The sequence below is a fragment of the Erpetoichthys calabaricus genome, chromosome 1 (assembly GCF_900747795.2).
Source record: "Erpetoichthys calabaricus chromosome 1, fErpCal1.3, whole genome shotgun sequence".
NCBI lineage: Eukaryota > Metazoa > Chordata > Cladistia > Polypteriformes > Polypteridae > Erpetoichthys > Erpetoichthys calabaricus.
Window position 1 is genome coordinate 70,908,862 of NC_041394.2, and position 16,423 is coordinate 70,925,284.

At 37.7% G+C, this 16,423-nt stretch overlaps 1 protein-coding gene across 1 annotated transcript in view; it reads right to left on the reverse strand.

The window, feature by feature from the left end:
• LOC114669373 (uncharacterized) overlaps window positions 1-16,423 on the reverse strand; it is a 60,265-nt gene that overhangs the window by 33,919 nt on the left and 9,923 nt on the right. Inside the window, exons 4-7 of the mRNA XM_051922180.1 lie at window positions 14,950-15,255; window positions 13,577-13,693; window positions 12,454-12,680; window positions 12,130-12,379 (exon numbers count right to left, since the gene is read on the reverse strand). Of these exons, the coding sequence (XP_051778140.1) occupies window positions 12,130-12,379; window positions 12,454-12,680; window positions 13,577-13,693; window positions 14,950-15,255 (900 nt within the window). The remainder of the gene's footprint in view (window positions 1-12,129; window positions 12,380-12,453; window positions 12,681-13,576; window positions 13,694-14,949; window positions 15,256-16,423) is intronic.

A 16,423-nucleotide genomic window follows, 5' to 3' on the forward strand; every position in this document is an offset into this window, starting at 1 on the left:
TTTTTAGTTTTTGAGTATTTTGCAAATGATTTTTCTGTAATCATTTTTCATGAACGGGAAGCTTATTCTTTAAAAGTATTACATAATATATCTTCTTTGCAGAATTATTTGAATACTTAAAACAATTATATTTTGGTCTCTATTTTTCTGTTCAGGCTCTTATGGGATTAGCGTTCAGTTGCTGCTAAAAAAAATATCGAGGACACAAGTTAACGGTAACACTTCCTCACCGTGATCATCAAGGCTACTCCTCCGCAAGAATACACAAGTAAAGTTGGCCCGCGTATTTACCCACTCCCCTCACTGGAAGAGGCAAGTGGGGGCAAACCAATCCTATATTTCACTGTATTCTCTCTCTGTCATTGTTGTGTGTGCGTTAATCAGAATCGCATAACCATTGATTATGGCGAAATTTGTCATGTAATTGCATCGGTTTTGATGGAATATTGTATTGTCATTGATACTGAACACGTATGCAACATTTGAAGAAATTCTCTTCTCCCGAAGTGGGTTTAAAATCAGTTTCAAGATTTGAGGCAGACAAACAAACAGACAGAGGAGTCAAGTTAAACAAATCCTTTAATAATAATAAAATGTATAACAAGCTGGCTGCTAGTCCAAAGTCAGGCAGAGCCAAGAGGACTACATGATTTCATGGATGGAGTCCCTATGCCTGAAATTTCATTGTTGCATGGTGTCCACTATGGAATTGACAAATACCTAACACTGAGCCTTCAGAACTTTGGCAGTTAAAGAGCGAAACACATGTTCAAGAACATGGATTGAAATGAAGGGGAATTACATTTAAAGATTCAGGAAGCAGTTATCCACACAAAAGGTTGTAGGAATGCATAACAAGTCATGTTGTTGCAGAAACTTTAAGAATTTAAAATGACAGTTGATAAGACACTTGACGCAACTTAGCTCTTGGCTAACCAAATAAACTTGACTAAATTATTTTTTTTCTTGTTTGCAAAATTCTCACTGTAGTGCTATTAGACTTTTCCTTTTTAATAAACAAAAACAAAGAAAGTGCTCCATTCTGCTCAAAAACTGATGTAAGTCACGGTCGGTTATAAGGAATACTGTATATTTCATAGTCACGCATTTTATTTTTTTATTTCTCAGCTCACATGCCAAAACATTTTCAAGCCACCTTTGCAGAATAACACTGACTCTGACTGATCAATACATTTGTAAAATCTGCAGACACCAAAATTATATGGATAGGAAATAATGCAGAGGTATCAAACTCAATTCAGAAAGTCCTGGACAAACATAAAAAGCTAAAACAAAATCAGAAAATACAGTTAAATCTATATATACTGTATAATACCTGCTTGACTCTATATACTGAACATATACCTAAACTGACTCACTGACTAACTGGCAAGAAATCCTTGGCTACTGGCAGACAACCTAAGAAAAACTGTTTTCATGAAGGGATCCATTTCATGGCCCTGAGTCCCATCCAAATTCATCAAAAAGTGAATTTAGCTGTGAATAAATTGCAAAAACCCTAATGTCGTTCACAATTAATATTGAACTGACATCTTAGTTCCAGTTGCAGAATAGAACAGCAGCAGCTGCAAACAGGTTGAAGCATCTGAATTGAAGACAGGACCCTTAAGCAGTGAATGAGTGTGAAGGGTGGCTCTCCAGTTCAAACATTTAATCCCATTTAAACATGCTTCCTGTTCATTCACTACTTTGACTTTCTAGATGTATTTCTTTAACAATATATTTGAAAAATTACACATTTTGCACATTGTGAGCATATGACTGGATAACTGATATGATTTAATGTGATATGATTAACCTGAGATTTTTTTATCTACGTTTCAATGTTGTTTAGTGTGTTTTAGTATTGGCCCCCTGCAAGCCCCTTTTGAAGCCTTTCATATAATAAACATTGTGATCTCCACTACTTCATGAAAACTAGAGACTGAAATTTTTACTGAGCAATAACTACAACCAGCATTAACAGATTTTCATTTATGCATGCAGTACTCCTTTAAAGCAGCTTGAGCCCGGGTGCCCCTCAGTTCTTCTGCCATATCGTTGTTCCCATTATATTTAGCATTCTTTTTGTGCTCTGGCTTTGGGCATTCTTGCATTCTGTGGTGCTTCAAATTTTTTGCAATTCAATTATCTGCAACGTCTATTAAGTGTGAGCTTAAACATGGTGAAGTTCAAGTGCAACTGAGTCTACAGGTAAAAAGTGATCACTTGTGCATGTGATAAAAGCAGAAGATCACTTTGAATCTGTGGACAATAGATATAGCATCAACAGGTTGTTACTTTTAAAAGAAAGAAAATATTTTGCAAAGGTTTTGCTGCTGGTGAATCAAAAACTGCAATGATGAACTTTCGAGTGCATGATATATTTCAAGTAAAAATGAAAGGAGCCCTCAACTTTTAGTTTAAAGATCTAAAAAGAAAACAAAGCAGTCACAAAATACAGGGTAATATGAACCCCTATCATTTTTTCAAACCTGCTAAATCCTGTCATGGGGAACTGCAGCATGGACCAGTGGCACTGGGCCCAAATCCAAAAACCACCCTGGTAATTGGTGAACTGGTAATTGGATTTGACACCAATTACCAGTTCACCTAACGGGTATCTCTTTGGGCAGAGGAGTGTACATGGAGAAAAGCCTGGCAGACCCAAAGGAAACATACAAATTCCTCACAGACCCCCAACCTGAGATTTAAACAATACTACTGCCTTTAATGACAATGACAATGCTAACTAATGTGCAGAAGTGGAGACTGCAGGTAAGATGTTGGATTGATATTTACTGAGACTTTTATTGGGCATGCATGAGACTTTTAATTAGTTGTATGCCTGAAGCTTATTTTTATTTTCTTTATTAAGTAATAACAGGGGTACTCCGCACTGCCCAAGGTGGAATAAACTGCAGGAGTAGTTACTAAATAAATTCCCCAGGGGTGAAATTTTGCCCCAAATCAAAACTTTACTTATCAAGCCTGCCATGGGAATCAACTTTGTATACCTTTAACAAATTTTAAATATGAAACCTACTGTAAGGGCATTTCACAAAACGCAGCTGCAGTCACTAAATAAAGTTCCCCAAGAGTAAATTTTGGAACAAAACATTGCCCATGGTCTTCCCCTGTTTGAATGGGGAATCTGTGCAAAATTTGGCAGAGGAAGGATAAAAGGTGATTTGCATACTGGATAAATACAGAAACACACATTCAGCTTTACATCTTAGGAGACATGTGAAGCTCTGTATTTCTCACCGTTTCTGTTTATGAAATTGTGTGTTTAGACCAAAGTGTGTGTGTATATATTTATTTATTTTTTACTTTTTTATCTATCTAATTATTATTCATCTATTTAAATTGGTTGTGTTAAAAGCCACATTTTCCCCCTGGGACAAATAAACTTCTATCTATACATCTATCTTTAAGTCAAAACAAAACAATAATCAATTAATTGGTTGATTACCTTCAATCAATCCATTGTTCTTCATTACAGTTTAATGAGCAGTCCTTTTGATAAAACTGATAGTGTGTTACTTGGAAAGTGTATTTCATCTATCTATCTATTTTTAAATTGATGTTATCAGCGTACAGATCATGATGAAGTAATGATGAGGTTTATGCACTCGTGATTAGCAAATTTGCCAGTGGTGCAGCATGTATCCTGCTGTACATTTAATTATTTGAGGCTACATTTCAAATTTTAACATTACGTTACATTACTAACGTTACTTGATTCAATAAAGAAAATACTCATTATGTAGACATGCACTATGCAGACAGAGTCAACAAATAAGATTTCTCATGCTAAACAACAGTAAAATAATGTTTTCTACAGCAAAATTAAATCGCCTTTGTAAGTCAATGTCAATGTAATCATAGTAGTTATTTGAGAATTTCTTGGTAACTCAATGATTATCATTTTCATGTATTAGCCATAGTTTCCTATAGTGGCTAGACAGAGAGATGGGAGTTTTACAGGTTAGATATAATACAGTAAATGTATGAAAAAAATGACCATAGATTGTGTAATATTGTAAATGGGCATCCACCCACCCCCAGACATCCAACCCTCCCCAAAGATCCAGCACCTTTCCATTCCACAGACTGCAGCAAATGGTACTTGTCAAAGGCAGTGGTGTGGCATTGAAACTAGTGTCAATGGTAAAAGTGGACATTGTGTTTGCTCACACGTGCACAGTGTCACTGTCTCCACCATGACTGCACACTCAGTGACATAATTGCACAGATTAGAACAGGGATCTTCTAACGAGACATGCTTTAAAGTGAGGCTCCGCACTTTGTGAATAAGCAGACTGCCAATTGAAATTCAAATGGAAAACAATGTGGTATGGGAGCAGACATGCTTAAAAATATAGCAAGAAAGAGAGAAAGACAGGAAAAAGAAAAAAAGCTTATCCTTTGAATTGATGATGTTGACAGAATATCCCATTGAGTGATTTACAAGTGCGTGTGATTTGATATCAGCTTGAGCTTACAGAGTGGCTCTTAGTTCAGCCGCTGCTGCTTGCTTAAGCAGATACATTCGGAATTAGTCAGTCAGTCCGTCATTACCCAACTCGCTATATCCTAACACAGAGTCACGGGGTCTTCTGGAGTCAATCCCAGCCTACACAGGGCACAAGGCAGGAACAAACCCCGGGCAGGGTGCCAGCCCACCACAGAGGAATTAGTAATCAATAAGACGCCCACACAGGAAGATGCCATAATAATGTGGGATTTGAAAAAGAAATTTTAGGTTGGTTAATTAATGATCAGTTTTGCCTTCAGAAATACTGGTAATTAAGCAAATAATTCAGCAAGACTACTACTTTACCTTCTTCTGTTGTAGAAGGGGGTCTACAGCCTTTAGACTTATATCAACCTAACTGAAGTACACTCAGTTTAAGAAACAGAATAATACAATTTATTGATAAAAACAAGGAATATAAAAATATCCATCCATCCCATCCATTTTCCAACCCGCTGAATCCAAACACAGGGTCACGGGGGTCTGCTGGAGCCAATCCCAGCCAACACAGGGCACAAGGCAGGGAACCAATCCTTGGCAGGGTGCCAGCCCACCGCAGTTATAAAAATATGATAACTGCATATATACAGTATGTCGATATATAAGAATGGACGCAGACAAACTAGACAGACAACATATAACACAGAGAGGCTGGCTGTTCACTGGTATTTACAGCTCTACTTTATCTTGGCGCAGATAAATAGCTTTATAATACCAAGTCTTTAAAGATGATGGCCGATGTTGTGTGGAGTTGTTGCTTGTTGTTGGTCCAGGTTCAAGTGGAGGATTCTTCTTGCATTGGCCTGCACTCGTTCTCTTTGATGCATTAATCTTTGTCAGTGCTGTGCTGCTGCTGCTGCTTCCTCAGTTTACCTTCTGCTGTCTTTTGCCACTTCATAGGGAAAAGCCACTGCTCATTCTGGCCCAAGAGTTTAAATGTTGAAATTTCCTTCTTGAAGTGCCGGCTTCTCAGCCTCATCAGAGTACTGGCACACAGCTTTGGCTTAACACACTGGGTCTCAGAGCTTCAGGTTCACAATGGGATGAGTTTGTCAGATTCTGCTCTCCAATAAAGAGCAGCTCATAACTTTTTAGGTTTCAGAGACCAGGTTTACGAAAGTAATTTTGCATATTTCTCTCTCATAAATTCCAAATTCCAAGATATAATGATGTGCTCTAGTGTTGAAACATAGGAAGGATGACATAGCATGTACTGTAAGACAAAAAAAACCCCAAAAACTAAAGCAAATACATACAGTGCATCTGGAAAGTATTCACAGTGCATCACTTTTTCCACATTTTGTTATGTTACAGCCTTATTCCAAAATGGGTTAATTCATTTTTTTCCTCAGAATTCTGCACACAACACCCCATAATGACAACGTGAAAAAAGTTTACTTGAGGTTTTTGCAAATTTATTAAAAATAAAAAAACTGAGAAATCCCATGTACACAAGTATTCACAGCCTTTGCTCAATACTTTGTCGATGCAACTTTGGCAGCAATTACAACCTCAAGTCTTTTTGAATATGATGCCACAAGCTTGGCACCACCTATCCTTGGCCAGTTTCTCCCATTCCTCTTTGCAGCACCTCTCAAGCACCTCTCAAGGATGGGATGCGTCGGTGCGCAGCCATTTTAAGATCTCTCCAGAGATGTTCAATCGGATTCAAGTCTGGGCTCTGGCTGGGCCACTCAAGGACATTCACAGCGTTGTCCTGAAGCCACTCCTTTGGTATCTTGGCTGTGTGCTTAGGGTCGTTGTCCTGCTGAAAGATGAACCGTCGCCCCAGTCTGAGGTCAAGAGTGCTCTGGAGCAGGTTTTCATGAAGGATGTCTCTGTACATTGCTGCAGTCATCTTTCCCTTTATCCTGACTAGTCTCCCAGTTCCTGCCTCTGAAAAACATCCCCCACAGCATGATGCTGCCACCACCATGCTTCACTGTAGGCATGGTGCCAGGTTTCCTCCAAAACGTGACGCCTGGCATTCACACCAAAGAGTTCAATCTTTGTCTCATCAGACCAGAGAATTTTCTTTCTCATGGTCTGAGAATCCTTCAGGTGCCTTTTGGCAAACTCCAGGCGGGCTGCCATGTGCCTTTTACTAAGGAGTGGCTTCCGTCTGGCCACTTTACCATACAGGCCTGATTGGTGGATTGCTGCAGAGATGGTTGTCCTTCTGCAAGGTTCTCCTCTCTCCACAGAGGACCTCTGGAGCTCTGACAGAGTGACCATTGGATTCTTGGTCACCTCCCTGACTAAGGCCCTTCTCCCCCGATCGCCCAGTTTAGATGGCCAGCCAGCTCTAGGAAGAGTCCTGGTGGTTTCAAACTTCTTCCACTTACAGATGATGGAGGCCACTGTGCTCATTGGGACCTTCACAGCAGCAGAAATTTTTCTGTAACCTTCCCCAAATTTGTGCCTCGAGACAATCCTGTCTCGGAGGTCTACAGACAATTTCTTTTGACTTCATGCTTGGTTTGTGCTCTGACATGAACTGTCAACAGTGGGACCTTATATAGACAGGTGTGTGCCTTTCCAAATCATGTCCAGTCAACTGAATTTACCACAGGTGGACTCCAATTAAGCTGAAGAAACATCTCAAGGATGATCAGGGGAAACGGGATGCATCTGAGCTCAATTTGAGCTTCATGGCAAAGGCTGTGAATACTTATGTACATGTGCTTTCTCAATTTTTTTATTTTAATAAATTTGCAAAAACCTCAAGTAAACTTTTTTCACGTTGTCATTATGGGGTGTTGTGTGTAAAATTCTGAGGAAAAAAATGAATTTAATCCATTTTGGAATAAGGCTGTAACATAACAAAATGTGGAAAAAGTGATGCGCTGTGAATACTTTCCGGATGCATTGTATTTATGATGGTGTTGCTGTTTCAAGTACATCAAATAAAAGCACTCACTGAGTGTATAAAGTCTACATATCTTTGGAAAAATAATTACTTTTATTTAAAGAGATGAAATACTTCTCTCTTTCGGAGCTTTCACTCATTTCTTCATGTATATTACTAAAAGGAAGAAACACGTTATTACAGCAGCACTGTTGGAATTTGTGACTTTTCTTCTAAGCAAAAAATAGGAAACCTGCACTATACAAAGCACCATAGGTTTGTAGCAGAAAGATTTCTTAATGTTAATTATGCAGTTAAGTGCAATTATTTACCCAACAATTCACCAAAATAGAATAGAGAATACCAACAAAGTGTTTCATAATCATTATAGTGTATTGGAAAGCAACATATAGCTGACTACATGGCTTTCCATTATCCCGAATTGAATCAATGATAGCATGGAAAGTGAAAAAATCTACTGCTCCAACACAGCTCTACTTTTAAACATTGTTTCTGCTTTTAATGAATATTTACCTTAGGCTTCATTTGAAGAACTAGTGAAAGAATTCCCTCCTGCTACAATAAGTTAACAAAACATGTCAGCTCGAGAAGAAAAACAACAAATTATGTGCTTAAAACAATTTATTTTTTCAAGTACTGGCAAATGGGATACTTAATGTGACATAACTATTCACCTGATGGAAATGAAATACATGGCTGTAGCTAAATACAACTTTACTGAAATAAATTATTTATTGTATTACACTTAATAGTTGGTAATTTTTATAGTATCTTGGAAGTGTGGTAATGCTCTGATACTTTTGCCCAGATTTGAATTTCATTTGCTTGAATATTTTATTAATTTTAGTTAATTTTAGTTAGTTAATCTGCAACTATCTTATGTAGCTGTTTGCCAATTTATGACAATCAGGGAGGTTAATCATCTCATTTGTGCACCCACACTCCATATTTATTCACATTTATTTAACATTCACTTACATTAAATTTCATCTGCTACAAATCTGCCCGAGTCTGTATGCTGTCCAAGTTCCTGTGTAATGATTCAACAGATTTTAAATTATCTGCCAATCCATCTAGCTTGGTATTATGTGCAAACTTAACCAGCTTGTTACTTATATTCCAATCTGAATCATTTATATATATTAAAAATAGCAGTGGCCCTAGCACTGACCCCTGTGGAACACCACTCTTAACATCGGTCAGTTCTGATGAGGTTTCTCGCACCATCACCCTCTGCTTCGGTGTCTGAGCCAATACTGAACCCATCTACACTCCACACCCTGAACTCCCACTTCTTTTAGTTTGATGCCCAACCTCTCATGTGGCACCTTATTAAAATGCTTTCTGAAAGTCCAGATAAATAATATCATAAGCTCTACTTTGATTGAATCCTTTTGTTGCCTCCTCATAGAATTCCAGCATGATAGTAAAACACGACCTCCCTCTTCTGAACCCATGCTGACTGTTCCTAATAACTCCTGTCCTTTCCATGTGCTGCTCAATCTTATCCTTAATAATTCCTTCCATTAATTTACTCTTTAATGCACTTTAAACTTACTGGCCTATAGGTGCTTGAATCTGTCCAGTGACCATTTTTATATAATGGGATAATATTTGCCATTTTCCAGTCCTTTGGAATTTCCTCAGTATGACTTCCTAAAAATATACGTCAAGGGTTTATATACGTATTCACTAACCTACTTAAGAACTTGTGGGTAAACACTACCTTGTCCTGGTAATTTGTTTGATTTCTGCCCATTTAATCTAACCAGCACTTCTCCCTCTACAATTTCCAAATCATTAAGAACCTACATAGCAGTCCCTTTCACCATTGGGAGGTTATCCACTTCCTCACATGCAAAGACCACGGAAAAATGCGAGTTTAGAGCATTTGCTATTTCCTTTATTATTCCTGATGTACTTCACCTGCTCTTTGACTGATCTTTATAAATATAAATAAAAAGTATTTTTGTTATTATTATTAAAATACTGGAAGAATCTCTTTGGGTCACCTTATCTGCTATTTTCCTCTCTAGCTGACTTTTAACATCCCCTAATATCCTCCTTAATGGTTGCCCTCATGTTCTCATACGCCCTACGATTCAAAGTAGAAGTATTAGTCTTATATGCCTTATACAGCTTCTTTTTGAACTCTTTTATTAACTCACTGCAGAGTTTTTTATTGCATTTTCCAAATTTAGGTATGTAATTGTCCTGCATTATATATAAAACGTTTTAAAACTTGTTCCACTGCTCCTCGACTGTCACTTAAAATCTTATCCCAGTTTGTCTTCCTTAGACTTTGATACAGGTCAGGTCAGGTCAGACAGCATGCACAGATACAGTGCATTGCCACCCCAACCACATAACGAAACAGCTCAGGATCCTGGTTGGCAACTCCTGAGGAAGACACACGGTCCAGTCCCACCCTCCGGAAATGACCATCTATCTGCCTTAGCCAAGCATTACATGGGCGTCCCCTTGGCCTGATCCATCCGCTCAGGTCCGCAACAATGACGATCCTGTGAGCTGGATCACCCTCGGGGAATTGTACCACATGTTCCGTAGTGTAACTGTTGCTTTCTCAAAATGCAAGTAATTTGCCTTATTTGGGACTCTGTGTGCAACTGCTCATTCGACATACAGTCAAACCAAAGGTACCCAAAGATTCTCTGAAGAAACAGTCCCAAAAAAGTCCAATCTTCATCTCAGGCTACTGGATAGCGTCCATGTCTCGCAACCATATAACAAAACAGGAAGCACCAGGACTCTAAAGACTTGACCTTCACCCTTTTGCAAAGATATCGGGAACGCCACACACCCCTTTCCAGCAACCTCATGACCCCCCACGCTCTCCCAATCTGTCTACTGACTTCACAGGAAGAGTCACCAGAGACATGAATGTCACTGCTGAGGTAAGTAAACCTTTCAATGCAATCGTCACTCTCTTCTCAAATAGACACACTGCTGATGGCTGTGCCCAAGGGGTCATTAAAGGCCTGGATATTGGTTTAGACTTTGCTGCATCTGCACAAACCTTTGCTTACCAAAGTTAAACTTGACAGTTTTAGTCTACATCTGCACTCTTCCAAAATCTATTATATTATGGTCACTTGACCCTAGTGTGTTCAATCACTTCTACACCCTCAATTCTATCTTATTACAAAATACTAAATCCCAGGCAGGCTTCACCCCGTTTTGGTGTTTAATATCCTGTGTTAAAAAAACAGTCACTGATTACTTCTAAAAACTCCTGCTGTTGTGCTCCGCTTTTTGTAGGACTATCCCAGTTAATATTCAGTAAAGTTCTCCATCCATCCATCCATCCATCCATACATAGTCACTCACTCACTCACTCACTCACTCACCTCACATCCCAGGGGGAAAATTCACAACTGCTGAAAAGGCTGCCAATCTTGGCAGCGCCCTGAGTCCATATGCATATAGTAATAGATTGTTAGAAGGCCCTATTTCCCTTATGCTTTACAGACGAAGTCACATGTCCTCACTAAGATGGGTCTCATCATCCAACTGAGTAGGACTTGTGTTTAAATTCTCTTTTGACATAAACATCAAACCCACCTCCATTTCTATTTCTGTCTATCCTTCAAAAAAATATGTTATATTCATCCTCATAAGTGTTATTTAGCCAGGTTTCTGCATTAATATTATAATTATGTTCCATTACATACATACTCCAACTTACAGTAATTTATTTTTGAAAACTTCCAGCATTAAGATAAGCTAATTTTAAATGTGTTACTCATTTTACTTTTGCATTTAAACATTTAAAGTTAGAGTTTACAGTACCCAAGTATACCCTACTTTAAACAATCCTCAACTAACCTATATATACGTTGTGCCCCTGCAGTTCATATGTAAGCCACCACGGAGGGAAACAGGTCCCATCTGTTCCAAAAGGAGTTCCAATGCCCCATAAGCCTGAGCGCCAACGGGACACTGATATCTTCCTGTGTGAAAGGGACTTCTGGGACATTTATTTATATAACCACATTTTCATTGCAAATGATGTAGCTCAAAGTGCTTTACAGGATGAAGAAAGAGAACAAAGACAAAATATATTAAAAAATAAAATTAGGAAATATTAATTGACATAGAATAATAGTAAGGTCCGATGGCCAGGGTGGACAGAAAAAGCAAAACAAACAACAAAAACTCCAGGTGGCTGGAGAAAAATAAAATAAATAAAATCTACAGGGGTTACGAGGCCACAAGACCACCAAGCCCCCCCTAGGCATTCTACCTAAACATAAATGACCTCAATCAGTCCTAAAATATATATGATATTCATTATTGTTTAATGTATTATTAATGGTTTGGTCACAGAAAACTTAACCATGTTAACAGAGTCATTTATGAATTTAATAAAGCTTTTAATGTTATTTGTAAAATGTCTGGCAGTGTCTGTTCTCTGCACTGTCATGTGAGTAATGCAGTCTACTACAACCTACTGACAATTTCAAGCAGTTTCAGGTGAGCGAAGGATATGGAGTATTACCTGTGTGATGGAACCAGGTGTTGGCGAGCCCCAAACCCAACACGAAGACACTATGCACAGTCTCGAGTTCAAATAATGGATGATTTATTATCCAAAAATACCACAGTATAAGCACAGATTTTCTCTCTCTTCACAATCACTGCACAATTTCTCTCCTCCCACCACTGCAACTGCCCTTCCCCAGTCCTCCCCAGCTCTGACTTGCCTGGACAATGGAGTGTGGTTCCCCTTTATTGTGGACCCGGGAGTACTTCAACACCAGGGCTACTGTCCATTGGAAGTACTTCCTGGTCATCCAGAAGTCCAATATAGTGAGGAGTTCATCTCCCTGCAGTGCCACCTTGTGGCACCCACGGACCTTAGCAGGGCTGTGCTGCAGGACTACAACTCCCGACATTCCCTTCTGATTCCCGAATGGGCACCAATATGGAGGGCTGCTGCCATCTAGCACCTAGGGGGGAATAAACATGCCCCAGAGACAGTCCTTCCCTGTCCCTCCTCTTTTCTCGCTTCCAGGGAAAGTACTGGAACCACATCCGGTCGGGACGCCTGTCCATTTGCCAAGGGCTTCCCGTCCAGGGAAGAAATCTTCTTCTCTGTCTGTCCATCAACTTGGGGAGTCTCTATTGTGTCTGGCCCCCGTCCCCTCTCTTGGGTGGATACCTTTATGCCCTCTCGGAGCCTCCCATTCAGGTAAGAAATCTTCTTCTCTCCCAGTCGGGATGCCCATCCATCCTCTATGCCACCTACACCTGTAAACAGATAAACAGAGTTGGGTATTCATATGTGCATCAAAGTGGTTTGACTGCATTTACCATAAAGGTATTTTGCTTAACATCATGAAGTGAGAGTTGGAATAAAAAACAAATTACATTATTTTGGATTAACTACATTTATATTGGAGAAAAAAAGACCAAAAATACACTTATTAGCAATTTGAATCATTTTAATATGTACTGTATATGCTTTCAGTCATCACAGAGAAATATCCAATCCTGTTTTTGCTTGCAGGTTAATTATTTCCCATTACACTAACACAGAAACATCTTAATAGAACTTACTTTGCGCTTGAATGTATTTAAACATTTTTTAGCACCTAGAAGCAAACAAAAACGTTTTTTTACTAACACATTTTACACTTGGTTTAAGTGCATCTATTAGACATAAGTCACAGGAAAGTAAACAGAAGAACAGCTTTTATAGATGTTTTGTAAGAAGAAAAAGAAGAAGAACATACCAAAATTCAAAATATTTGTGAAGTGTCATAAGAATTCTTCCAAAATGACGTAGTATCATAAAAAGACCTTTTACAGGGCAAAGATACAACAGTATAATTTTTGAAAGCACATTTTTTGCTTTTTTGATGTACTTTTAAGTATATCACTATAAGAAAAGTATATAACTATAAGAAAAAGTATGTTATACTTTAAATTGATTTTCTTCTATTCTAAGTTTGCTTTTAAAGATAAACAAAAAATGTATTGTTAATCAAGTAAGATATTGGATAATAAACTGTTTTTGAAAAAGTAATTTTTAAAGCGTAGTTCAACTTCTTAAATATAGAGAACTGGATAATGAAAGCAACATCAGTACTTCATAGTGCATTTGAAATAAAATAAAGACAAAGGCTACAATGTTGCAAGTCAGCTATGCTCCCTCTGCCTATTACCTGATGTTTTCATCTTCCATATCACCATTCCAGTCCCTATGGCAACAGCAAACAATATCCCCATGACAACAGCAATTATCAAAATTGAAAAAGGCTCTGGGAAAATAAGAAGATGCAACATTTGTTAGTATATTACTTTATTTTTGATAGTGTCTAAGGACAGCATACAATTGGATGTACAGTATATCCAAAACATCTGCACTCAAACAATGTATGTTTAATTGGAATCAAAAAATAAAACTGAAGCTACTCACTCAACCTCCAGTTAAAAGAATAATTTTCATGAAAAAAAATTGAACAAAAGCACAGTTAAATTTTGTCCAGAATACCAATAACAGATACAACATGCTCTCCCCTAATTTGACAGTTTTTATAACATGCTATAAGTTAAAAGCCTACTTCCTTCTTAACTTTTGATAAACATTTTGGAAAAGTAAGATGTGTGAAATGTGTGTGTTCTTTTGTAATGGTTAAATAATTGACTGCATATAATAGTTGTGAAACAATGAAAATGACTAATTTACTTTCAAATTGTTTTAAAACTAAAGCATTTGGAAATGATTAGAGGATTTTCAGGTTTTTCTGACACATATACAGTATACACATATAAATACTTATATATTATGCCAAAATATGCAATTGCTCAAATATAACACACTGACATCTTTAGGCAATAAAGAACTAAAGTAAAATATATAATGGTTAGGCACCATTATGGTACAAAGTAAATAGCTTAATAAAATAAGAAATTATGTAATTTTCTCCATAATCTTTCCAATAAACAATTTCATGAACAGTGGACCATCAGATGTGCCAATGTATCCATGCAAAACTAAAGGGTGAAATATCATTACAAATCTCTTAATACTTGAATCAAAGAATATAAAGACACATTGTGATGGCAATAACCAAAAAATATGTGCTACTGTATATAAACACCAATGCAAAATTTCTCCTTGACTTACAGTTTTTATACTAAGTCCTTTATTTTTTCATGTGTTATGTGAATTGGGACTTGACTCCTTGTTCCTGGCAAAAACAACATGTGCTGAATGACCTTATCATGCTTATGTAAATTAAGTTAATTTCTTATGTACTTCAGCAAAAAATTGCAAAAAGCAGAAATGGATGCTTTGGCAGTCTTCTTGATTTTTGGGGAAAAGACACTGAATGTATTAAAAAGAGCGTTCTGTTCTTTTTTTCTGGGACAGGAAAGGTACCACTTTTAGTTACACTTAAACTAAAAACAGAAATATGTAATTTGTATTAGTTTCGCTTTAACCGTCTTTTTACTCCTTTACAATATTTTCTAAATATTTCTACTTGTTTCTAAGTAAACTTTTGCCACTTACCATTCAGATTCATCATTGCAGGGTCTAGCTCAATTGTAATATTCCCAGCAAGGCTACTGTGGACCACACAGCAAGAGTAGTCTCCCTTCTTTAGTTCTTCTGGCTTTATTCTCAATTTTAATGTCTTTTTCACCTGGTAGGTCCCATCCTCATTGGGCAACACTTCTCCACTTTCAACATCCAGATCATGTGAACCACCATTGTGCCATGTCACTACAATGTCTCTTGGGAAGAATCCTGTTACATAACAGATAGCCTCCATTCCAGAATATGTTCTTCTGTGTGTAAGGAATACCTCTGGGTGAACTACACACAGTGAACAAAAAGAATAAACAATTGGGAAAAAATATAAATACTAAATACTCATAAAGCTGAAACTTTATATGTAGAACTAATTATCCATCTATTTCGAACTGACTTCTCCTTCTCTTGGACATTGGCAGCTGACATATATCCTTACAGAATTGGATAAATCAAGAACCAGTCTTAGATTAGGCACCAGTCCACAGCAGGGCACCAACACTTACTCATATATTTCCAATTTATAGTAACCGATTATCTTAACATATGTTAAAATTTGCTCTGTGGGAGAAAAGTTGTAGTTTCCAGAGAAAAACTACACACATACATGGGGAAATCATGCAAACTGTAAATAGGTCATTCCCAAGCCAAGATATGAACTGTGGTCTATCGATCGATAGATACTTTATTAATCCCATGGGGAAATTCGCAAATTTACTTTACCATATTTACATAGAATTCCGAACTTGAGTCATACTTGAGGTTATTTGCGTAAATATTGATGTACTGTCACTTAGATTCCCTGTAGTTCTGATGTAAGATTTCTTTCCTAATAGCCCACCTAAGCCATATTTGCCCTTTTTCTAATGAAGGCAGGAACTATAAATTTCCTTTTATATGAAACCAAGCAGTTCCAATTTTGTAGGTGTAAGATGTACAATAAACACTTCAGTGTCATTCACACTTTCTGAAGTATGACATCCACAATGTGGCAGAATACTGCAAGGCCATATATAAGGAACTTTTCATGTGAAGTTTTATACCATATATCTGTTCATAGAACCAACCAATCCATTTTAAAAAAAAATCATATTCAGAGCCCCATATGAATGTTTTATACTACCAAGGGCATTTACAAAAAATGTATCTAGTGTCAAACACGTGTGAGTAATAATAATAAATTCTTTACATTTATATAGCGCTTTTCTCACTACTCAAAGCGCTCTAACCACAGGGGAGCAAACCTACAATCTACTTACTGCAAAGCAGCAGCAGTACCACTGCACCACCTGAGCAGGGGGATGTGGTATGGATCAAGCAAAGGTAATTTCTCGCCAGGCCAGGGGGTGGTTGGGTGCACTAAACTGCTATCTCCTGTTATCTCTACAGACCAGCTGCGGGAAAACCTATCTGGCTAAGTGCTGATGATGCACCCAGAAGAAGGTCACTTCCG